Source organism: Apium graveolens, chromosome 5, assembly GCF_009905375.1.
Source record: "Apium graveolens cultivar Ventura chromosome 5, ASM990537v1, whole genome shotgun sequence".
In the NCBI taxonomy this organism is placed as follows: Eukaryota; Viridiplantae; Streptophyta; class Magnoliopsida; order Apiales; family Apiaceae; genus Apium; species Apium graveolens.
The window spans coordinates 12,366,008-12,392,996 of NC_133651.1; the positions used below are offsets into that span (position 1 = coordinate 12,366,008).

Genomic DNA, 26,989 nt, shown 5'->3' on the forward strand with positions numbered 1-26,989 from the left:
ACCCTAATAAACTCTCACACCATACATGCTTTGACGCTACTTCATATTTTGTGATCTGGGCAGTGTTTCATATATATATGCATGGAGTACTTTTTGTTCATATATTCTTATTATTTTAATTGTTTTTGGTCCGTGCAAACAACTTGAACCTCAAATTGTGTTGAATTTGTTGTTTTACAGTACTAACAAGCTCAAAATTTCTTATTCTGCAGAAGATATAGATAATCGGTTCTCTCTGTGTATCTGATCACGTCCAATTGTATTATTTGGTTCCAACTCGAGCATCAATGGATATGTCAACGTATGCCAGATGTTTTCCTGAATTGGTAAGAACAGTAATGAATGCATTCATCGATCTTGATCATTTTTATGTATAAATCCCTGGAAATAGTACTGATAGATCCAAACACTTAAATATTTCCTGATTTCATTTAATTGCAAGGGAAGAATAATTCAATATATTGCAGGGAATGGATGATTGCAACAACTTTAATATTCATCTCATGCAAAATGAGGATGAATATCATCCTAATGCTACTACTCAGCAATATCTTAGTTCTTTCTCTTCTGAAATTACTCAAAGCGGGATGCATACCGGTAACAATAAACTCCCAAAAGTTTCTAGTACATCACACACAAATTCTGCTTCAAAATTTAATTTTTCATCCAAGATATAATTAGAGAGGCTAACATTTAATTTTTTGTACGAACTTACCAGGGATGAACATGGGCGGTCCAGCTCAACCCGGATCTCATCCGTTTCAATGGGTATTGAAGCCGAAGAATGAAGAGACAGAGTATAGTAATGAAGTAATGTGGAGCTTCCCATCTGGTAGTCACAAAACGAATAACCAGCATCTCTTCAAATCTGCTCCTATAACTTCCAAAGATCACATCATCGCCGAGAGAAAAAGGAGGGAAAACATTAGCCAACGCTTGATAGCACTCTCAGCTATGATCCCTGGCCTCAAGAAGGTACTGTCTGTATAATCTACGCTACGCACGCTAAAATTTTATCTTAATTCATGTTGTTCATCCAATAAGTACATATGACTATTTATATTTCATTCTGGGAACTGTAAAGACTCTCCAGAATAGTCTCATACATCCTTATCTTAATCTTATTTATTACATAAAAAAATTCTGGATATTCTAGAAATGCATTAGTAATTTCAACAGTTTTTATCCTTTTAATTACACAGTGTAACTTGTTCTGAATGAAATTAATTTTGTATAAAGATGGACAAAGCTTCGGTACTAGAAAGTGCAACAAAGTACGTGAAGCATCTTGAAGAACGTATCAGATCGCTTGAGGAGGAGATAAAGAAGAAGAAGTCTCTGGAATCAGTTGTGCTTGTGAAGAAGTCGCAAATTTCAGGTAGTGAAGATGGTTCATGTTGTGAAGATGATCCAAACTCGCTTGAGCTGTCTGCTAGTAATGATCATGAAGGACTTCCAGATATCGAAATAAGGAAATCAGAAAATAGTATTCTCATCAAGATATTCTGCGAGAAGTATAAGAACTTTCTACCTAAACTTCTTGCTGAAGTTGAGAAGCTTCATCTTACTATTCTCAATAGTACTGCCTTGCCTTTTGGCAGCTATGCTATGGATATCACTATCTCTGCTCAGGTTTGTATTAATCTCCCTCCATGCATGTTTTTACGGCAATCATATTTATAATTCCAGCTATTAATTAGTTAAATTATTGCCTATAGTACTATTTCATGCATGATGGATGATGATCTCTATGAAATGAATCATCACGATAAGAAGGCTTTGGTAATAATAATTCATATGCAAACTAGAAAATAAGCAACTGGTAAGTTAGAAATTCTCATGCAAATTTAAGAATGCTAGTGGGGCTCTAGGTTCGGGTAGTACCGAGAACATGTTATGTTATTATATCAGTTAGCGGAGAAGTTTTATTATGTATAACATCAAAAACAACAATTTGAAGAGTTAGGATAGTAACGAGAACATGTAATGTTATTAAATCCGTTAGCGGAGAAATTTTATTATGTATAACATCAAAACCAACAATCAGATGCATATATGATTCAATAACTCATCACTCGTTACAAGTCAGTTTAAAAAGAGTAAAATAATAATTTTCATATGCATAATTAGTTATTAATGTATCCTTATAAAAATCTCATATACTCTTATTAAGTTATTGTCATTCTAACTGATGTCAAATATTTTAATTGTAACATCAAAACTCAAAAATTTATAAATTTTACATTTTATTTCATTTTTTATTAGTGATGATTAGTAATAAACTACTAACCGCACATAAGATGATTTACATATGCTGATACTGTGTGAAGAATGGTTAAGTTCTTGATAATAAATTTAGTAAATATGTACATAATATAATCACTTAACTAATTTATGGTTAATAAATGCAGATGGATGCGGAGTTCTGCTTGTCACAGAGAGAACTTAAAAAAACTCTACATTCTACTTTCAACGGGTTTACAGAGCAACAAGCATCACAAGCTCAAACGGCGATATGCATATGATATGACTAGCATATCCTCTACTGCATGAACTATATATCCTTGTAAATATATGTAAAATATAGGTATTTCCCGCTTTATTTTTATTATATATTACTTCCCGTGTTCCACTATGCGTATGTGAATGATACAACGTCCTCCAGTTGGAATGTACTTGTAATTAGTTTAGCTAGCTAGGTTAAATAAGCGATCCAACTAAATGGTGTATGTTAATTAATAATGCCTTTTCTTTTACGTATTGGGTTCGATTCAAGTTTTTCTACAAAGTCCTTACATAGCTTTTGCATGCATGACTTGCTTTGTTATTTGACTAGAGTAGCGCTAGGTACAAGAATTTTGTACAAAAAATTTGTCTATAATAATTTATCAATTAATGTGAGATGTTTTAATTGGGTGAATACATGGGTCATTTCAATTAAAACACACCACATATACAAAATTTTATTTTCCTTTGACTTATATAAATTTTCAGTTACATTCCCGTTTTAATTTGGCAATTTGTAAATACCGTTCTAATCCGGCAAATCACTGATTCAAATTGTTGTTTTTCACCTTATTGTATTTCATTTCTATTGCCTCCAAAGTTTCTATTAAGTGCTTAACTTTTAATTTTACTATTAATCATAGTAACTAGGTTGATGTATATGTTGCAAGCAGTTTGCTCCCTCTTTAGATAAAAAAAAATTTTGTTACTTTCTCGCAATCATTCTCTCCTTTTCTTTTCCAAAGTAAAATGTTGCAATTAACTGATTGCATAGGCTGGAACTCGATATTTGTGCGATATAAATTTTAAAACCAAACTCTTTAAATAGAAAAGCATTTGTTTATATGAATAATCAAAATACAAATTATATTGATCATAAGCGAATTTAGTTCACTTCAATGTCATAATAAAGGAAAGGTTTTAGCTAAGAGGTAAAAGAGTTATTGGGAAAATTTCAAAACTCAAATAAGAAATTTCTAAAAGACTAATTCCAAAGGTTCCAATTTTCTTTTCACAACTTTCTCAAAAAAATGAAAGTTTGCATTTGATAGCTATTTCTTAGTAAAGGAACTCACGTGTGTTGTTAATACGGGTTATTTTTGTAGTTCTAGTAATACCGAAATCCAGTTTCTTAGTTTCCCCCAATGATTTGACAATAATTTGGGTTGGATTTTATGAAGAATATCTTAATTGAAGAAAGAATACTTCATTTTTCTTATATTTTTTTGTATCTTTTATTCAAAATATATATGTTATGTTAATGAAAATAAAAATTTGTATATATATAAAAAAATATGAGAAATTTTTTTACACAACATATATATATGTTATGCACAAATCACATAACATACTATATTTCTCTATTTAGTGTTCTATAGTAATCACGACAATATTTATTAAACTTTTGACGTGTTATGTAAAACTAAAATATATTTATAAAAAAATTTTATGCAACTAAAAAAAGTGATTTTTTTTACAGAACACTTAAAACATAATTACATAACATAATAATTCTCCGGGAAACTAGTTCTCATTTGAGTCTAACCCCCTCTATATAATTGTGTAAGCCAGTTAATGTGGGTTGGGTCAGAAAATTCAAAATAGTAAGTCTAAATCTTTATATCATTATTTTTAGGGATAATACTGTTGACTAACCACATCATCTAAAATCCTAAGGTATTAGAGAAATTTTCCAATATGATCATATATTTAACCCTCCCCTCACTCGAAAGCCCATTAATGCCCATTAATGGGTCGAAGAGTGGAATACCGGCGCCCATCTTTGGGACATAATTGTCTTTAGTGTCCACAATAAATTGTTAGAATGTTGGGGGTGGCTGGAAATCGAGCCTTAGATCTCCTGTCAGCCAGCCTAAGCTCTGATACCATGTTGAGTAACCAGCTCATCTAAAACCTTAAGGTGTTAGAGTAAGACCCGAATAGTATCATATATTTAACAAATACATTAAGTTTAAATCTATATTTTATTATTTTCAGGGATAATACATTAAGTCTAAGTCTATATTTTATATGTATTACTTTTTTTATCTTCGGGGGCAATACAACTAATGAAAAAATTCATTTTTCGGAATTATTATTTTTGATTACAAGTTTTAGATGACATTAATAGAAAATAAATATTTTATTAAATTGTATCTGTTATTAATAAAATAAAATTAAATTTGAAGAAATAGTATAATAAATTTAGAGTGCACAAAATATAATAAATTAAAAATTAAAATCATGGAATTTCATTAAATATAATAATAATTTAAATAATAAAATTAAATGTTAATAAAACAATTATCACTTGCAAATATTAATATATATATATAACTTCCTAGTATGTTATGTGTGGAAGTGTCAGAATCGAACAGTCCATTACGTTTTATTGTATTATTCTATAGCTTACAAGCGTGTGACATGTAAAAAAAACTTTAAATTTTGAATTACCACCATTGCATCTTAGCTTTGCTTCATACACATTCCCTGCATATATGATGTTTCCCAAATTTTTTCCCAAAAACTTCCCAAAATATTTATATGCCGTATAATAAATAGCAACTTTCCTAAATATACATGCTCATAAATTAAAATATGACATATATTTGTCACATTATTTGATAAAAATTTTGAAAAATTTTTTAGACAACCTAACACTGCTCAAATAATAATGCATTTTGTGTACAGCTAATTGATCTAATTAAACTTGTCTTTACTCTTTATTTAGAATGTTTCTACATTTCTAATTAAATAGTAGTACATGATACACTTTGTGTCACACGTAGCATGCTTATATACATTCACTCCTTCTTTTCATATAATCTTAGTTTGCATATCTTATTTAGAATTTAGACAATATGGAGCCAGTATATGATTCGACGACGCGGATAAAATCCAGAATTTGTCTGGAACAACGTGAGGTTCACTATATATGTTGCGAACCTGATTTGCTAGCTGGCTCCATTATACATAAACGTAACACCAAAGTTTTTTTGTTTCACACATCCATGAAAATCTTTAAAGATCAGAAAATTGACGTGTGGATACGTCATTCCTGAGTGCATAATCGTGTATTTGTGTTACTAGGAAAGGTTAAACCAAATAGACATCATAATTTCTTTTGTTCTCGGAATGGACGATAAGAATTTTCGCAAGTTATTACTCCCTCTATTTTTAATTATTTTTTACATGGCGTTTGGCTTTTGTATATATTTTTTTAAGTATTTTGATTGCATAATTAAAATAATATTTTTTTATTTTTTATGAATAAAAATATATAATTAAAATTTTAATTTACAAAAAAAAAGTAAAAAAAAAATATTTAATTTAAGCCGACAAGAAATTTAGAATTATGTGAAAAATAGAGGGAGTAATGTGTAATAAGTAGAGGGCTCAATTGATTTGACTATCGAGTCATGTTTAATGAGATTAAGACAAACTAGTTGGATTAATTAGTGAAGCTGGAGCTGTCAATAATGAAAACGCAAGAATGATCGAGGCAATTAATTTCAAAAGATACGGCGGACACGATACGAGTTTTGTAAGAGGAAACCCAATTTTAAGGAATCAACTTCTTCATAGTGTCATTCAAATGAAGTTAAAACGAAAGGTACGCATATTTATTACATGATAACGATATAAAAACTAGGAAAAATTCCTACGGATATTATTACGGTATAATCTCGATATATGAATATTGAATAAACGAATAATCTCGTCAACCGAATAATTTTTTATGTTTCTAATAAAATAGAGATAATTTTTAATCTGAATAAATAAATAATTTCATTTGATTAATAAAAAAATTTAATCTCGCACATATTCATTTATCATGTTTAACTATAATTAATAAAACATAGTAAAACATTCTTGGTACCTTTGGGCTAGAGTTGAGGAAAACGGAACCGAAACCGAAAAACCGAACCGAACAGTGCTAATTCGGTTCGGTTTGGTCCTAATTTTTTCAGAAATTCGGTCTATTCGGTCCGAACCGAATAGACCGAAATAAAATTCGGTTCAGTTCGGTTCCTTTGAAAAATATTTCGGTCCGGACCGAATATACCGAATAGACCAAATCATAAATACTATAATTTTATATTATGTACATTTTACATAAATCTTAAAAATTATAATAATATTTTAAATTTGTAATTGTATTTATACATTTTTAAAACTCTACATATCACATTACTTTAATTTTGTTTTAGATTTTATAATTTTTGGTTTATTTTTTAAAACAATTTTTTTGAAAAAAATTTCGGTCCGTACGGTTCAAAACCGGACCGAAATTATTTCGATTCGATCCGATCCGGTCTATAATAAAACTTCGGTCCGATCCGGTACAAGAAAAAGTGACAATTCAATTTTTTGATCTATTCGATCAGTTTGGCCCAATTTTTCAGTTTATTCAGTTCGGTCCGATTTTGGACCGAACCGACTGAATACTCGGCCCTACTTTGGGTTATGATCATCGTAAACTCTTTAAGCTCTTAAGTGGGGGTAGGGTTCATATATCATCTCGACATTTAACAAAGAAATGGAACGAAATGAAACAAAAACCAGTCCCATTTTAGTGGCTGTTTGGCCCCTCATTCTGCACTACTTTTTTGCTAAAATGATCATTTCAGATTGGGGGACAGTGTCTGCTTATTTGCTTGTTTTCATCCATAAGTCGAACCTGTACGTAAATATGTACTTTCTCATTTTCACATCCTACTTATTTTCGTTGTTTAATATTTCTTAATATAATAATATTAGATTTCTTCTATTTCCATGTAAATACTTTGTTAATGACGTCGTATATTTTTATTTAACATTTTGTTTGTAATTTTGTTTGTTTTATTTTCTTTTAAAAAAAGTTAAATGTGTTCAATTATAACAAAATGTAATTCAACATACTATGCAAGTTTATATATTGTAGTTTTTGAATATTTTTAATTTAAAATTCTTGTATTAAAATTATTATAATAAAATTTTGAAATAAATTTAATAACTTATAAGTTATGATTTACCAAACACATTTTCAACTTATAAGTAAATTAAACCAAAAATTATCCAAACACCTAAATAACTTATAAGTTACGATGTTCATATCACTTATATGACACTTTTCAACTTTAAGTTATAAGTTACATTTTTTAAGAAACCTCGGACGGACCCTTAATTAGTTAAAACCGATTCAAAATTGTACAAATCAAAATTTTAAATACTTGGTTTGTTTTTTGTTTTTGTAATTAAAAAAATTCAAATTTATCGGTTTGAGTTCAACTTTTACTTTTCAAACCGACTAAAATAACTGAGTAGAGCCATTAATGCACAAATTTTAGAAATAATATATTTATAATTTAATTTAGATATATTAGTAATGAGCATCATTGGAGTCATCACCCACTTTTGAAATTATTCTTTACTTTTTTCTCCATCCTTATATTATTTTTTTTTGCTAAATTGATTTTATAGATAGAGAAACATAATATACAAGAAGGGTGGAACACCCTAAGATCTATGACATGCCATACACAGGACTGTCTATAACCAATCTAAAAAAGAAGATCGGAGATAGAAAACAAAATAGGAAAAATACTAAGCTACTACAAACTGAGAAAAACAGAAGTATCCAAGTCTGGCCTAACACAAACAATCCACTGGTACCATTTAGAAAAAACTAGTCTTGCTTTAATATCAACAATAATGCCTTTAAGAAGTTTGCATGGGCCAAAGACACCTTTTCCATGTGTGCGGACATTTCTTTCTCTCCAAATGTGGTAGCAATAGACCTGGGCAAAACACAGAGTCAAGGTTCCTCGCGCCTGGTCTTCCATAGTAGTGAGGCTCACCAAAAAGTTCACCCAAGTGTCACAACTGACCGAGATATCAAGGGTTGAGAATAATTGGTTTAGCACCCATCTGCTGTAGCTGTAGGAACAATGCATGAGCAGATGTGTAGTGGTTTCCCTTCCGAGAATGCATAAGTAGCATTGCTGGGTAGTAATTATGCCAAATATGTGCAGTCTTCTTAGAGTACTCAAATGGCCCCAACAAGTTAGTCATTGATGGTGAGCGTATCTCTAGATGCAGATTTTATTCCACACTGCTTTATGCCAAACAGGGGTGACTCCATGGTTGCGAATGAAGTTCCAGATATGCCAGGTTTTGATTTTTGCACAGTCAAAACCATCCCATAAAATGTGGTCCCTTCCTCGAGAGGAAATTTGAGGAAAATGAAGTCCCTCCAGCCATGTGTCAAGAACAGGGTCCCTGTGGTGCGTTCTTGGGTTAATGCTAGGTAAACACCAAGTTCTAGAAGAAATGATTGAAGCCACAATGTGATAAGATATGAACTGTAAAGCTTTGCATTGCAGTCTCAAAACCTTTTTCCATATCCAAGAGCAATCCGTGGGGATTTCTAAAATCCAGAAGTGCTTATTCTTTAAAATAATTTTGTTAACCCAAGTTGCCCAAAGGGTCCTAGATTTTGTGACCACTCTAATGAGGTGATGGATAATTTGAGCTTGATTCCACAGAACCATATCTTTAAACCCAAGCCCCCTTCATCTTTGGGCAAACAAACCGAATTTCAAGCCACCTTTGCACCACCTCACAAGAACTTTGTCAAGAGAGATTGGATGTTGTAGTGCACAACCGTAGGCAATAAGAAATGATTACTCCAAAAAGATTGAACTGCATGGATAATGGACTTTATAAGCATGGCTCTTCCTGCCAACGAAAGAAGTAAATTGGCCCAGGAATTAAGTTTACCAGTATTCATGTCAATAAGAGGAATACAATCGTTAATACTTAGTTGAGATGAGATAAGTGGCACCCCCAAGAATTTGACAGGAAGATCTCCCCGAGGAATAGAAAAATTTTCATCAAACCATTGGCAAAAATCCGGGGCACAATTACTAAGGAAGGAGGTGCTTTTGTGGACACTAGGTTTCAAGCCACTTCAGTCCGAAAAAATGGCCAGATTGCGCATAATGTGCAACACAGAATCCCTTGATCCATTAGCAAAGAACAAGACATCATCCGCAAAGAAGAGATGCGTAATACCCATCTCCTTGCACCTCCAATGAAATTTGTAGTTCATAGGGACCTTAGCAAGCAGACTGGATAAAATATTCATACAAAGGGTGAAAATGTAAGGTGACATTTGGTCACCCTGGCGAATGCCCACAGAACCTTTGAAATAACCATGCATTGTCCCATTTATCTTGACTAAAAACCATGGGGTGCAGATGCACGCCCTGATCCAAGAAACCATAATGTTAGGCACCTTGATTTTATTAAGCACTGCAAGAATAAACTCCCATTTCAGGGTGTCAAAAGCCTTATGCAGATCGATCTTCAAATCACAACGAGAGGAGCCTATTTCTCTATCATATCCACGAAATAACTCTTGGGCTAGCAAAATATTGTCTGAAATAGACCGGCCCGGAATAAAAGCTGACCGAGCAGAGTCCACAATAGAGGGAAGGACCATCCTTATATTATTTACTCCTCGTTAATAAATAATGATTCTTTTTTTTAATAAAATATTTTCTTTCTTTTTTTGCATAATTTTTTTTTCATAACAAGTAGCACCTATAAAATTTAAATTGGAGAGCCATAAAAGCTCCACCTTAAACTCCTTATCAAAAAAAGAAAAATTATCTGTAATTAACTTTCATTTGTTAAGTGAAAAATAAGGATAACACTTAAAATTAAATATTTTACTTTTTATGAACAGGGACCATTTTCAAAATATTTTGGTATTAAATCCAAATCGAACTGAGCCAGGGCTCATTAAAAATCAGCTCTTCGAAACTAACTTTATAACATTTGATTCAATTTGGGTTTCTAAATTTTTAAAATTCAAAATTTTAGTTTAAACGTCAAACTCTGTTACTATTAGGCTCCTCTGTGAGGCAGGTTAAGTGGGGAACCGGCCCGACCTGATTCGAATGAGACCGTCTCGTTCTGTTTAAATAGAAATGGGATAATACGGGATGTTTACATTGTTAAGAAAATTTAATAGAAAATGAGATCTAAATTAAATAGAAAATTTTACATCGTTTAAATATGGGATGGGTATGATATTTATATGATTTTCGCGAGAAAAATTCGAAACGTTCCGAATATAATATAATATATTATAATATAGTATAATATTTTTTTGTAGTCTAATATAACATGTTTATTGTATAGAATAAGTTATAATTTATTTATTTCAGTTATAATATTAGAATAAAAATATTGAATAACTTATTTAAAATTAAGTATATATCTATTTTAATATTATATAATATTTTATAAAAAATATTATACTAAGGAAAAAGTCTGAGCGAGAACATAATTTATTATGCCCACAAATAAAGAGCTAGATTATTCTTCACGCTCAAGCTATCGGGTCGAGCATTAGGCTATATACGAATATATGAAAGATTCAACTGACTCTCGTTTTTATATTAAGGGTTTCTCAAAATTAGGTTTTTTAACTCAATTGAATCAGCCATGGACGAAGAAACCAAGCAATTCAAAGTGTTCGTAGGTGGGGTTTCATGGATGACGACTGAAGAGCTAAGTTACACGGACACTCAATTGAATCAACCATGGACGAAGAAACTGAGCAATTCAAAGTGTTCGTAGGTGGGGTTTCATGGATGACGACTGAAGAGCTAAGTTACACGGACACGAGTACAGGTGTCGGACACGGGTGCGAATCCGTGTGTCGGATATTTTATTTTTAAAATTTTAAGATCCCGGGATATGGATCCGAATTTGGACACGGATGCGGGGACTTCGTCCGAATTGGGATACAGGTACGGGGATTCGATATGTACAATATAGTACACTACAATATATGTACCTTTAGAGTATGTAATTCTGAAATATATAACTATTTATGCAATCAATTGATAACTTGAAACTTGACAAAATAAAAATATCTACTTCGCCATCAAAATTAATTCTTAAACTCGAATATCCAGATTTAAACATAATAATTCTTCCAACCAAGGTCAAAAACTTAAACAAAATAGTACTCTAATGAATAACTTAAACTTAATAGTTATAAAATAAAGGAAATAAACCGGAGACAATTCTTTAGCCTGCTCTTCGAATAAACTACATGTGATCCTCCTCATATTCATGTATCATTACTTCGAACTCAGGTTCATTAAGTGAAAGTTGTGCAAATTCTCCGACATGTCCATCTGGATCAAAGTTATCTCCACCTAAAATATGATATTAACATAATATCAAATAACTTCTAAAAATAAGACATAAGAATTTATATTTTAATTTGAAAGAAACTTACAAACATCCCAGAATTTTGAAGGGCCCTTGAGACATTCTTCATCCTTGCGTGACAACACACGAAGATTATTATGCACAAACACTAAATCTTCGGTTCTCGATGTAGTCAACCGATTTCTCTTCACTGTTTGAATTAACGAATATGTGCTCCAATTTCGCTCGGTGCATGATGATGAAGCTGGTTGTTCAAGTAGTTTAAAAGCTAAACCTTGTAACAATGGTGCGCTTGTTCCATGGTTAGCCCACCAAGAAATGAAACTTTCTGTCATCCTCCCTTCTATGACATGGGTTTGATTAAAGTACTCAATTCCGGTTGAGAAAGCTTTGAATTCAGCAAAGACTTTTTGCAAGTCTATGGGATTTGTGAACAACCTTTTAATACACTCATTTCTATTAACAGATACTTTCTCGTCCTCATGTGGAGAGATTCGTGTTATACCATTTTTCCCCCTCGAAGCCAAACTTCACAGTAGTATTTAGGTACCAAAGAATGGGCGAGACAGTGTAAAGCTGTGTTACTTTTATTCCACCTGCTCACTAGTATATGGTGAATGAATTCAAAAAAACTGATTTTCCAGTAAGCAAATCCTTTCCTTCATGTGCGAAAATGAATTTTTTTACATCCTCAATCATGGAATCCCACATATCATATATAAGGTGTAAAACAACGGTGTCTTATCACCTTCTCTCAACATTCCCACAATGGGGTCAGTAATAGCCAAAATATAGTCCAACTGATCCCACCAAAAATCATCCACAATGCATCGCTTTACTTCTCTCGCCTTGTTGTCAGTAACATTGTTTCTTTCTTCTCTGTAAACCTGCCACTTATCATCCATGACCATTTTTTGTAATACAGTGCGTACTCTTCTAAGTCGTCTAGCCATAATAAGGTGTGATGCAAATCGTGATTCGGCAACTCTTTGAAGCGTTAAATCAGAATGGCTACTAAATATGCTTAAAGCCAAGTTGTGATTAACAATGAAATTCCTAATATCTTGAACATCATTAAGAATATTTAGTATCCACTTACAGTGTTGGTAGTGGCTTGATCTCTCTGGTGGCTCGCAAATACTCTTTTAACGCCAAATTGATGCTGTGAACCACACAAGGTGTCCAAAAGATGTGTTGATATCTATTTTCAATAATCTCTCCAGCAGCCTTATAGTTAGCAGCATTATCAGTGATAATCTGAACCACATGCTGCGGCCCGATTACCTCCATTGCATCCAAGAAAACTGATGCAACAAATTCTGCATCTTTTCAGATACCATTTGTATCTATTGATTTCAAGAACATAGCACCTCCGGAAGAAGCAACCATGATATTTATTAGAGGCTTTTTCTGAAGGTCAGTCCAACCATTTGAGCAAACAAAAACACCTTTTTTCTCCACGTGACTTTAATAGGTTGTAATAATTGAGAGATGTGATTTTTTTCTTGTGCCAATAATGTCGTGCGCAATCGATCATATCTTGGGAGGACATATCCAGGGACATTACTATGAGAAAGCATCAGCAAAGCCTTTCTAAAATAGGGGCATCTACTCAAATTAAATGATAAAGCACTTGCATAAAAAGCTCGAGCAAAGGTCATGTCCAGTGCATCCCTTTCATCAACATTAAAGCTTCAGCAATAGGATTACCTTTACATTTTTTCTGGTATGCTAAATATGATCCTTGAGGAAGAGATACATATGCATTTTTTTGCTTCATTTGGAGTACCTCCTGTTGTCTTCTAATTTTCGCAGCTTCATCTTCCCGTTTGATTGCAGCATGCATCTCTGTAGTTACTTGAGTACACGATTTAACTCCACAATTTGGGATTTTCAATAGATGAGCTTTAACTTTTGAATAGCTTCCAATAACTTTTCTTTGACATTAATTGCAAGTCCATGTCCAGTTGCCTCCACCTCCAGGTGCTTTTTGAAGTACATAACATGATTCCACAAAGGTCTCTCATCAAAATTTGAAGATTTTTGACTTCCAGGTCTTTGTGAATTATTTTGGGAAGCCATGAGACTGATTAAAGTTTTGTGAATATATGAGAAGCACTGTGTTTCTATTATAGCTTGTATATATAAGAGTTACTTTTGGAGAAGAATGAAAGTGGCTTTTCAGTTTTCAGTACAACATTGAAAATAGTATTGACTATTGAGTATTTTTTTGCTGAACGTTACACTTGATATCGACAAAATTAAGCTCAAATTTTTATAAAATAAATGAATGAAATTTGAAATTTAAGGGTACAATGTTATCATTGTTTTAAAATATTATAAATTTTTATTTTTATAATGAAATATATATTTTAGTACGACTTACATGTATTATTATAAATAATAATTACTCCTTCGTCGCTATTGTTAAAAATGTTAATTATAATTATTTGTTCTCAACAGTGTCATAAATTGTAAGATTATAAATGTATTTGAATAAGATTGTCAGAGTTCATTTCGAATAAATAACTATTTTGTAGTACGACTTGCGTATATTATATTTGCGATAAAATAAACCGGGTAGGACAAATAATGCATATAATAAATTATTATACTTAATATTTACTACTCTATCCTTATTGTTAAAAATATTAATTGTAATTATTTGCTGGCATGATCTTTTGACGAATAATTAATATTTTTTGTTCTTACGTGAGACTTAAACGTGTTTAAAAAGGCTTTCCGGAGTTCTTTTCGAATAAATTATTAATCTTTTAGTACGAATTACATGTATTATATTTGTGATACTGAATAAATCGGGTAGGAAAAATAATTGATATATTATTATACTTAATAGTTACTACTCTGTCACTATTGTTAAAAATATTAATTGTAATTATTTGCTGGCATGATCTTTTGATGAATAATTGTTAGAGCGAAAACACGCGTTGAATTACACGCAAGTATACGCGTTCGCAAGTAGTATAAGATATAAATCGGATTTGTTCCCACAGACACTCTTTTTAGTTAACTTAAGATTATGCACCTATGCAACAATGATATGGCTATCGTTCAATGCTAAGAAAAATAACAATTTGGGTTTTGATTAAACTAAGAGATTATACTAAACAACATTAACTAAGAGAATTAAGGTTGAATTACTTATATGAGACAAATATGGGATTCTAACTTCATTACTACTTCATTCAAAGTCATTGTTCTTAACCTTAACATGTGATGGTGATGACAACTAATCAGATAACACGAAAATAGCAAACCCCAAATGTCGTTGTACGAATACCCTACTGCCAGACATCCACAAAAGAGATAGAAGCTGAATAGACACCAATTATGTTGAGACCCTATATGTCTATAGAATTTGACAACATAAAGGTTTAATGCGCAAGTTATCTATTGTGATTACATAGGGCAAGTAAGATGGTTAAAATTACCTATGAATCCTGCATAACAATTATATATGAACCTATGCTACACTTGCTACACTACGCCATAAGTGGACTATTGTAATGCCTAAATGATGTTACAATAGGCCCCAAAAGCGTTACAATAGGTCTATTGTAACACCAGGGGGCGTTACGTATACGAGCATTACAATAGACACCCTAATGTAACACTTCACCGATCTATTGTAACAGAGAGGAAAACGTTACAATAGGTACCTACTGTAACACTAACAGGCCCAAATGTAACACAAAATGAGTGATACAATAGCTTGATCAAGATTATATAAGTGGGACCCACAAGGTAGGGTCGCACAGCCTATTGTAACAGTCTGTTTTATCTATTGTAACACCAATTTTTTTGATTAAGCAACACTAGCATATATAATATAACACTATATGTAAACATATATTAAACTAAAATAGTCAAATGTAACAATCCCATATATAATTAATAAAATATCAAATTTGCATACATTAGTCTCAATTTTTGAAACCAAACTATTAAATAACAGTCTCAATTCTCCAAATCATACCACTACATAAGAGTCTCATCTCTAACTCCAATAACTACAACATAAAATCCAAGCTATCCTTAGATAGGAAAAAACTACTCGTCAATTATCCTTTGATATGAAATTATACAAATAACCAGGCAGAGAAGCACTTTTTTCCCTTCTACACTTTCCTGATCTGGATACAAAATAACTAGCAGAGAGCTACTTGTTCTCCCTCATTCACCATTCCTTGCTCATGTACACAAGTCACACCAAATTGCATAAGAATTAATACAAAATGCATTTTGGACATAGAAAGGGGAAACAGGGATTTTGTAATAGATGCTAGCTACGCGAATTATATTAAAATATACTAAAAGAAAAATAAGTAAGAATCACATACAAAACTTATTTAATTTGGAAGAGGCTACCTACTTGGCAAGTCCTTCCTCCAACCTGTACTGCTTATCAACAGACCACTCTACAGCCAAGCCTACTTCGTGCTTAGAGGCCTGATACTGAATCAAAAAGAAGACGGCTTAAATTTCAGTTTTGTTAAGAAATAACACATAACAGCCGTGAGTGTGCTCCTTGGCTCTTCATGAGATGAGAAAAATAAGAAATTAATAACTCAAATTGCTAGAAGAAAGAGAGACGTTCGTCTTACATTTTCAAGCTATTTAGGGACTGTTTTGGTATAATAGCAACCTTAAAATCTTTTTGGTACAAATATATTCCTTGACAGGAGAATATGCTTTATGCAATTTGGTTATGCTTGTGGCGATATTGGGTTAAGCAGTCTACTTCTAAGCAATATTTGCATATTAGAATACTTTTTATCTTTAAAATGTAAGTAAATATATTGTAATTTGTACACATTTGACTTAAGTTTCTAATTAGTTTTAAAAGCCCCTTGTCTGATTTTTGCATACTATTTTCTTCTACTCGTATTTTGTGTCTCAAGTGCACTACATTGAAGCTAAGATGTAAATTCTTGCTTCCACTCCCTAACTTAATGCTCCTTGCCCCGACAATTGTTTAGCTTCTAATGAGTACAACATATGTTTTTAAATCAGAGAGGATGTATACAAAAGGTCACAAAGGCCTTGTTTATTTTACTGATTTTAAGTTACACAGGAACTTACATATTCAGGGAACTTAAAAATCCATGAAACTAGGTTACTAAAATTTTTTAAAATCCTAGGTTTCCTGAAACCTAGTGTTTGGTTTATAATTATGTAACTGGTAGTTAATGTTTTAAAACTATCAAATTTTAATAATATTAGTATTTTCTTTACATATATAAATATTATTTGAAAATTATTATTGGGTATTTAACACAAAACTAAAATAAAATTATTGTTTAAAAATTTAATCCATTATTAACTATTGTAATGATAATTATAAAATTATTATAAACTATAATAGATATAACTAAACATTTAATTATATATATTAGAGCCAAACAATCACATTGATAGAAAATAAAATAAAGATAAAAAAGGTATATAAACTTTTAAAGATAAAAAAATAACTACAAATTATTTTGATTATCAATAAAAAGTATCAAATTTTTTATCTAGTAAATATATACCATATTTTAGAAATAAAATTTGAAGAGAGATAATAATTAAACATACAAATTGAATCACTACGCAATTTCAAAAAACCACGGTCTCACTAGGTAACTAACTTACAAGGAATCTTCTATCGCAAGGCAACAAGCATCATTCACACTCATCCAATTTGCAGCTTCCAGAAATCTGATGTCCAGAAAAAAATGATTCTCATTATACGAGAATAATAATAAATATACCAAATCATATTGCATTAGGACTATTTCGATAAGTTTTAAATAATAGAGGACCAAGACATATAAAAAATATAACAATATGATAAACATAATTCGCTTACAGAGGTGTTCTATCACAAGAGCTGTTGCAGCAAAAATTTGATAAAGAAAACCTCGTAAATCAAAGAACCACTTTCCCGCAGAGATAATTCAGCTTCTTCAATATTTCCAGTATCTGGCTCCTGTTCAAAATCACTGGCTCGATTCGAATGCACACTAACCAATCATACCAAGCCCAATATATATATATATATATATATATATAACATTTTACCCTTATTTCTATCTTTTAATAACAGAATATTTACCGGGAATCATGATCATAATTCACAGCAAAGCCTATAAATTGTACCCAGTTCAACCTAAAATCCACCCAAAATTCTCCCCATTTACAGACCCAAAAACCCAACTTACCCCTTCTCATGCAAGAACTAACTGCTAATAAATTTAAGACATTCAACAAAACCCAACTCAAACTAACACATAAAAAACATGAAAAAAACAAAAATCACTAAAATAAAATAAACCATGATCACCAATAAGATCACTGACCTTTATGCACCAGACAGAGTAGAAAGATAAATAAAATGAGTAAAACGAGTGGTTACCATTTACCTATTTTGCTTTCCCAACTGCCGAAGCATAGGCTGCAAGTAGGTTTTGATTCATGATTTGCTTCAGTAGATTATTTGAAAAATATGTAAAAGACAAAGGATGGTCAAAATAGATATGACTTTAAAAGACACACACACATGTACCTGCAAAGATAAGGATTTGTTTTCCATCTAAACAGAGATAGCTGTAAAGATTCTTGAACAGGCGAAAAAATAGAAAAATCCAACAGACATATGTAAAAATCTACTGAAAAAACTTCAGCAGAAAACTATTAAAATCTGCTACAAAAACTGCTGCATAAATACATTATATATATACATATATATATATACAAATATTACATAAAAATATGCTTAAAAAACTGCTGAATAATATATGCATGTATATTTGTATATATTTTATAAGAGATGCCTTCATGTCTGAAGTTCCTCCTATAGTATACCGTAAATACATATCACATGGCATAAACACCCTTTCAATCCAAGGCCCAGTATGCTTTAATTTTTCTGAACTCTTACAGATATTTGGAAGCCATTGTACATGAGCCATTAAAAAACTTATTAGCATTACATGAGACATTAAAGTGAATCAAATATAAGTTCTTAAGCACTTAAGTCAATTTTCCCAAAAATACCACTTAAATATATATAGGGTCAAGATCAAATTAGAACTAAGAACCAATCTCAACTTGAAATGTATGTGTTAGGTCACACACACACTGTAGAGGGGGTGAATACAGTGTATAGCACAATCAAATCGAACTTTAATAACTCAAGTAATAGAAAACAAACTTTATTGAAACAATAAACTCTGTTACAGTATGGAACTGTTCTCTCTCAGTGATGAACAAATATCACGAGAGCTGCTAGGGTTACAAAAAAATAATCTTCTCGATTGTGATAACACTTTTAGTGTAAACCCTATGTCTGTGTTTATATACTACACAGTTACGAGATAATCGCTAATTGATATGGAATATAATTCTGCTTCCTAAAATATAACAATCAGATATCTTTTCTTTCAAGTATTCTATTCTTCATAGAATTCCATCTTCATGTATATCTCTTCTTATGTTTGTCTCGATCTTCTTTCCTTTAACCAACTGCCTTCCTTATCTGAACGTCCTTCAATACTTAAGTTCTGATATCCATCTTCTGATAATTATCTCCTGATAATATAAGTACTGATATCCTTAAGTCCTGTCTTCCAGTAAGTACTGATTTATCCTGTTTAAGTAAGATCTGAAAACTAAACATAAATCACATTAGCCATGACATTATCAAATATATCTAACAATCTCCCCCAACTTGTAAATTAGCATAATATACAAGTTTAACAGATATTTGATGATGTCAAAAACATTAGGTACAAATGCATGAGAATTTGACTAGATAACTACAACTTACAGTCCTTAAAGTTTTACCAATCTTTAACTTCTGATAAAAACTTCAGTCTGTATCCATATCAGAATTTAAGTAGTTGTAGATCTTGACTTGGCTTCATCTTCTGATCTCTCTGATGTCAGGAGTTGTTCAGAGATAGTTCTTCAACAAACATCTCTCAGCATATCTGAGTTCATCAATCATCCTCCTTTTAGCATCTTTAAGTTCTGCAGAATCTTCACCAGTTTGAAAGATTGCAGCCCTGAGATCATTAATTTTAGCTTTCTTTATGTCCTGATCCAGTCTGATCAAATACGCCTTGTCAGACTCAAGATTGAATTCCACAGCCCTGTAACCCAGAAAGGTAGTTATAATCTTAGCAGAGTTGGGCTTCATCTCAACAATATCACCCTTGTGATCTCTGTACTTTGGAAGATATGTGCTGTTAGACTTAACAGAATAAAGCTTTTTCTATTTCTGAATTTGACTCTTCAAAAAGTTTGCAGCACTTTCTGTTATTTTGTCATTCACTTGAAGTAAGAATAATACATGTTCCAGCTCTTCAAAATACTTCAGTGGAATGGCATTTTCTCTTATATGATAAACCCTACCATCTGTCATAAGTACAACAAGATGTGTTCTTTCAAGTAGGTATGGTAAACCATTTGTACAGATTCTAGTTGATTCAATCTCTCAGGAGTTGCTCCAATACCTAGTTCACTTAAGGAAGTTGGATCATTGGTTGTGTTCTGTATTCTTCTTTCATCAGCACTTCCCAATCCAGTTTTATCTCTTGCTTCCTTTCCAGTAACCACTCTTTCTTCAAAACCACTTGCAGCAGTCTTCAAAGGTTGAGTCTGTTTGGCTTTGGTGAATCCTGATAAGAGTATCTTTGAAGGTTTAACATGAGCAATGTCAGAGGTTTCCTTTGATTTATGTCTTGATATCAAGTTAACTTGAGCTATGTCAGAGGTTACTTGCTTCTTTGAGATATCAGAACTAACTATCTCTTGACTCTGAACAACTTGAGCCATGCCAGAGGTTGTCTTAGAAACTTTTCTTGAAGTCAGAGCAAGATCAGCATCTTTATCAGTAATTTCTTCATTCACAAGAGGCACATAAACCTTGATAGGTTCACCAACTTTCTCTTTGCCCTTGGACCTTGAATCTATCTGCAGTTGTGATTTAGCTTTGGTTGCTTCAGAATTTGTCCTTTCTTTTATCACAATGCCTTTGAGTTTTGGAAGTTTCTTTTTACCAGAATCTTCAGATTTAGATTTGACTTTTTCTGATTTAAGTCTAGCTTCTTCTTCCATCAGACTTTCCAAGTCCATTCCTGGATTTTCCTTAAGAAATAATTGTCTTGACATTTCTTCATCAAGATCCAAAAGTTCATCAGAACTTATCCTTTTACCAGTAGCAGAAGTAATTCTTTTTCCAGCATCAGAGCTTGTCCTGTGACTTGTGATTTCAGCTTTTCTTGATGGGAAACCTCTACCTTGACTATGACCTCCACCCATTCCAAAGTTTCCCTGGTCATCTTTTTCATCATCCTTCCCCTTCAGTGTCTTATCAGTTTTGCATTTGGACTTAATTACTTTCTCCCCCTTTTTGGCATCAGCAGGTAACATAAGAGAGACAAGCAATTCCACTAGGCTTGGATTTCATCAAGTTGAGATTGCTGAGAAGCTTGATTTTTCAAAATAACATCAATCTGAGACTGTTGCTTCTCTTGGGTCTTCTCAATATAAGCAACTCTGTCAAAGGTAGGTTGGAAGAATTTTTTCTTGTCAATTTTCTGAACTGTTTCTTGCTTGAGTAATTCTTCCTGAATTTTATATAACTCTTCATGAGTTGTGGAATGGAGACCTTGCAGATTTTTAGTACTCAAAGCAGTGACTTGAAGCTGTGTTTTGAAATCATCATTAATTAACATCTCATCAGCTTTTGTCAAGTGCTCAGCAAGAGTCTTTGCAGATGGAACACAGGTAACTGAGTTCCATTCATTAGTCCACTCATGTCATGCAGGAGTTTCACTCGAAGGAACTGGTGCTTCTCTTGTAACAAACTTCTTAACTAGTTCACGTTTATGAACAGTTTGCTGAGGTACATGTCCTGAAGGACCTGCTTCTTCAGCATCTGCATTTGGAGCAGCATCACCAGTATCATCAGCATTTGCAGCATCAGAACTTACAGAATCAACATCTTCTGATAAAACAACAGTGTGAGAAGCAATTGAGGCTTCAGCATCATCCTCTAAGTGCTGATCTGGTTCAAGGTTCTGATCAACATCCATATTCTGATCATCAATATATAGATGCAGGGAAGGTGTAGTAGACAATTCTGGAGTTTGAGTAGCATCAGTAACCGGTGTTGTTGATGGATTAATTGATGTTGGAGCTTCTAAGTAAAGTACCTCAGGCACAACCAGGTTCTGAATATCAATTTCAGCACTTGTGCCTGGATCAACAGGAGATACATCCTTATATACAGGAGACACAGATGGTGTGTTGGCCTGTTCTGTAGCAGCTTCCTGAGTTGGAGTCAATGGAGAAGCAGTGACTTTAGCAGATTCTGGTTCTTGTGAGATCAGAGATTCCTGATCTCCTTCCTTAGCTGATGTTTCCTCATCATCTAAAACTGGCCTTTTAGCTCTCTATTTCTTGTATCTCTTTGAAGGTGGGGATTCCTTGGGAGGTTCAGCAGAAGTCATTCTTCTAAGCCTTTTGAGAAGCTTAGATCCCCCAATTCCAGAATCCTTCTGAGAAGGAACTTTCTCAGCTTCTTTAACAACAGGTTTTGATGGAGAAACCTGTTCCTCACTATCAGACTCATCTCTCAGAACAATCGTCCTTCTCTTCTGTGGTGTTTGAGAAACAGTCTTTGTCCTCTTGGGCTTGGAAGATGAAGGCTTCACAGTAGGTGCTGAGGATGAAGGTTGAGCTGTCTATGAAGTTGAGAGATATGATTTGAGATATGTTTTGAGGGAAGGTTGAGGTATAGATGTATGAGTGGTATGTTCTGATAGTTGCTGTGGTGTTTGGGTTGTGGTGGTGGGTTGTACATTAGGATAAACAGATCTACAGGTTTCAGGATCGGCATTTACCAAGATTTGTTTTACAGACTGAGGAATCTGTAAAGGTCTAACCACCTTTTTCTTAAGGTCAGCATTTACCAAGTCATTAAAGGCTCGTTTTGCAATTTTAAAGGGTGGATATAAAGAACTGGCTAGTTGAGGGGGATCAGTACAGCAAAAGTTATATATAAGCTGACAGAATCTAGCAAAGTAAACTACATTTCTATCTTCTGTCATCCTATCCCCTATGAAACCTATCACAATACTTGCAAAATCAAAATGAGTTTGATTAATAATAGCATACCCGATGTGCTGACTCATTATTGGAATGACATCAAAGTTTGAACACTTATTCCCGAAGGCTTTAGTGATGCAGTCGAAGAAGAAGCTCCATTCCTTTCTGATATGTGCCCCTTTCAACTGTCCAAGCTTAGCCAAACTCTTTTCATACCCCAAACTGTCCATTAACTCTTGTAGAGTTGATTCCTCCGGTGTTGAAAAAGTACAGCCTTCTGGTAAATGTAAGGCCTTGTGAATTGTACCAGGAGTTACCACATGTTCAAAATCATCCACTTCAAAAACAATAATGGGAGTACCAGTTGTACCACCATTATCAAAATGCCCAGTCCGCCAAAACGTCAGAACTTCTTGGCTTGAAAAGACTGAAGGTCGGGTCAATGCATACCCAATTTCACTGTGTGCAAGAAGATCTTGCACAAAATGCAACTCAGACGGAGCTTCAGCATGATCGAGAATTGCAGCATAGTTATTTGGAACGAACTTAGCTCCATCAATGATCAAATCCTTAGGTGCCATGAGAAAAATCAAAAATTAAGATTGTCTGTTAGGTGTTTGATAAAATATCTGTATGAAAAACCAATGTCAGGAGATGAGAGAGAGTAAAAGCAAAGAAAGAGAGATAAAGTCTAAAAGTAAATAAAAGATTGTATAATCTTTTCTCTCTCTCTTACTTATACTTGGTAAAAAAAATATAACCGTTAGACACCTGTCAGACATGTAGCAATATGGAATAGTTAATGGGCACGGGAAAACAGTAATCATGACTTATCACATGCAGGTTTTCAAGGAAAAAAAAACCGTTCCACTTACCCAGTAATCCCATTAATTGAGGTAAGTCAGTTTTAATTCAAAATTTAAACTGTTCCCACTAATTCAATTATTTTCACTGCAAAACCAATATTCTGAAAATAAATTTCAAGTGTGAGAATGACCAAAATAAATCAAGGAAACAAGTACTGATATTTGAAAGTCAGAACTTAATTTTAATCAATGATTAAAATGATCATCAGAACATGGATATATCAGGATTTAACAGTGCATGTAAATGTGCAAACATCTCAGAGACAGAATCTTGCAAAAATAAGAAATTTCATTAATATATTAAGAGAATACATTCATGAAATTGAAATTACATCAGAGAATTACAAGACTGTCCTAAACTTTTAATCCTAACATCAACAGCCTTAGTCTTAGCTCAAGAAGCAGGGCAAGGCTGACGATGAAGAAAAACAGGAAGAAGAAAATAAGTTATGTCTTCTTCCTACTCTCTACAAAAAGAATAGCGAGTCTGATGATTCGCTCTTGCTGGTGGAGAGCTTCCAGCCTTTCTTCCTCCAATCGCTCCAGATGGTGATGGTAGTCCATGTAAAAGAACAGTAGGTGTGTGAGAACCTCCTGGGGAACCGAGTCCCAAATCTCATCAGGAATGACAGTTACGTGCCATTCCTGCTGTCATGCCTCACAGATCAGCTCCATGTTGAAGGTCTCATAGTTCAAAAACATATTGTAGTTGACCATGATTTTGTTGGTATGATGGAAAGGAGAGTGAGTATGTGAGAAAAGAATTGATGGATAGGCTGATGTGAAGTGTTGGTTTATATAGGCAAGAGAATGCCAAGAGACGCAAGGAAATTTAATGCTGACAGGTAGAAATAATTCTACCTCGTCTCCCTAGACTTGGAAGAAGAAAACCAGTCATTGGAAAGGTAAAACAAGGTTTAATGCGCACAACAAACAAGTAAAAAAAATTGTGCATGTACGTGTACCACTATCCCTAATTATATTGACTATTAATATTCCGCCCAAACATATTCTGATTTAAAATGAGACTATTTTTAGAGTTATATCAGAATTTAATATCAGAACTTAGACTTATATCATAACTTAACAGTCATCAGAACATGATCTCTTAACTCGAAAAATGAATGTCTATCTTTGTAATTCTTCACACAAATTCTGATATCGATTCTTCAGAACTTAATCATCAGAATGTTCAACAGAACTTGTCCTCAGAATTTATGCAATCTGACACATAAACTGTTCATCTAAAATAATATAGATCACCACAGTAATTTTCATCATTCATATGGAGTGTTAGTGTGTGCATTAAGCTAAATATCAGACAAAGAGTAAAGTCTGATTCACTTCAGTATATCTTAGAAATAAGGCATAACTAAAACTTTACTAAAAATCTGTCATTATTCTGAAGCCGCCTATTGAATGACTTCATGCTTGAGTCCACCTCAACTGTTTTGTGCTAATTTTGTGCATCTTTTTAAATTCCATTTTACAGTGGCTTCTCAGTGTAAGTGAGTCACGACTGCTTATCAGAATTTATGCTATTATCAGAGTATTTCTCCAGTAATCATAGAGTGTGAAAAGTCACCAAGAAAAATATTTATTTGCTTTTCTGATGCATATTACTTAATACCAGCATTGCACTTGGGTCTTCCCTTCCACATTTTTACTTTAGATCTCAAAGGAGTACCTGATTTTTATTCCTTGTTTCTTTTCCTTTTTCTTTTGATAAGTGAGGTTTATCAGCACTTAGTACATTCAACAGTTTTACTAGAATCAGAACTTAACAGATGAGAAGCATTATTCTAGTTTTTGACTTAGTAATAAGATAGACAAAGTAAACTCAACTAAGCTCAATATCAGAATTTGCTTGTTCAATAGATTTCCATAAAAATAATTACTTCTAACATGGGATCTCTAGTGTATTGAAGACTACTAGGTGAGCATCTAGCACAGGTATCCTCATAGGATTGAATAGTTACATAAACAGACATATCACTATCAGAGTTTAGAAAGTCACATCAGACAACAGTCAGTACTTAAGCAATTTTCAATTAAGCACAGAATACACAAAGAGAGTAATTTCTGTAAATACTGATCATAAAGTCTGATGTATCAGAACAAAACTAAGCAGATTTAGAGAAAGAACCTGAAACTATTCCAAGTTCATTCACCAATCTTGTAAAAGTAGCTTCACACAGTGGTTTTGTGAAGATATCTGCTAGTTGTTGATCTGTTGGAACAAAGTGCAATTCCACTGTACCTTCATCCACATGTTCCCTTATGAAGTGGTACCTGATGCTGATGTGCTTTGTCATTGAGTGTTGAACTGGATTACCTGTCATAGCAATAGCACTTTGATTATCACAGTAAATAGGGATTTTAAAATATGTTAACCCATAATCCAGTAACTGATTCTTCATCCAAAGAATCTGTGCACAACAGCTTCCAGCAGCAATGTACTCTGCTTCTGCAGTTGATGTGGAAATTGACTTTTGTTTCTTGCTAAACCAAGAAACCAATCTGCCTCCAAGAAATTGGCAGCTTCCACTTGTGCTTCCTGTCAATTTTACAACCTGCAAAATATGCATCTGAGTAACCTATTAGTTTAAAATTTGATTCTCTGGGATACCACAATCCTAGATCAGCTGTTTCTTAAGATATTTGAAAATTCTTTTCACAGCTGTTAAGTGAGGTTCTCTTGGATCTGCTTAAAATCTTGCACAAAGACAGGTAGCATACATGATATCAGGTCTACTAGCAGTTAGATAGAGTAGAGAGCCAATCAAACCTCTGTAATCAGTAATATCAACTGATTTACCAGTATCTTTATCCAGTTTTATTGTAGTAGCCATGGGAGTGGATGCACTTGAACAATCTTGCATTCCAAATTTCTTCAGCAAATTTCTGATGTACTTAGTTTGACAAATAAAAGTGCCTTCTTCATTCTGCTTGACTTGAAGGCCCAGAAAATAGCTAAGTTCCCCCATCATACTCATTTGATATCTTGACTGCATCAGTTTGGCAAACTTCTTGCAAAGTCTGTCATTTGTAGAACCAAAAATGATATCATCAACATAAATCTGACCAGAAGTAAGTTCTTTCCATGGTTGAGGTAGAACATTGTTTTGTCTATTGTTCCTCTGTTAAATCCACTTTCCAGAAGAAACTAAGCTAAAGTCTCATACCATGCTCTTGGAGCTTGCTTAAGTCCATAAAGTGCTTTATCAAGCCTGTAGACATAATCTGGATATTTGGAATCTACAAAG

The 26,989-nt window shown here is 33.0% G+C and overlaps 2 protein-coding genes across 2 annotated transcripts; one reads left to right on the forward strand and one right to left on the reverse strand.

Annotated features, from left to right (window-relative positions):
* Positions 1–287: 287 nt before the first annotated feature.
* LOC141659816 (transcription factor bHLH25-like) lies at positions 288–2,525 on the forward strand. Its single transcript, XM_074466742.1, has 5 exons — positions 288–326; positions 468–597; positions 719–975; positions 1,240–1,632; positions 2,412–2,525. Exons 1-5 carry the CDS (start codon positions 288–290, stop codon positions 2,523–2,525), a joined length of 933 nt encoding a protein of 310 aa, XP_074322843.1.
* Positions 2,526–11,613: 9,088 nt separating this feature from the next.
* On the reverse strand, positions 11,614–13,029 carry LOC141659817 (uncharacterized). Its single transcript, XM_074466744.1, has 4 exons — positions 12,839–13,029; positions 12,488–12,753; positions 11,807–12,157; positions 11,614–11,723 (listed from the first exon to the last, which is right to left on the reverse strand). Exons 1-4 carry the CDS (start codon positions 13,027–13,029, stop codon positions 11,614–11,616), a joined length of 918 nt encoding a protein of 305 aa, XP_074322845.1.
* Between the last annotated feature and the right edge of the window lie 13,960 nt (positions 13,030–26,989).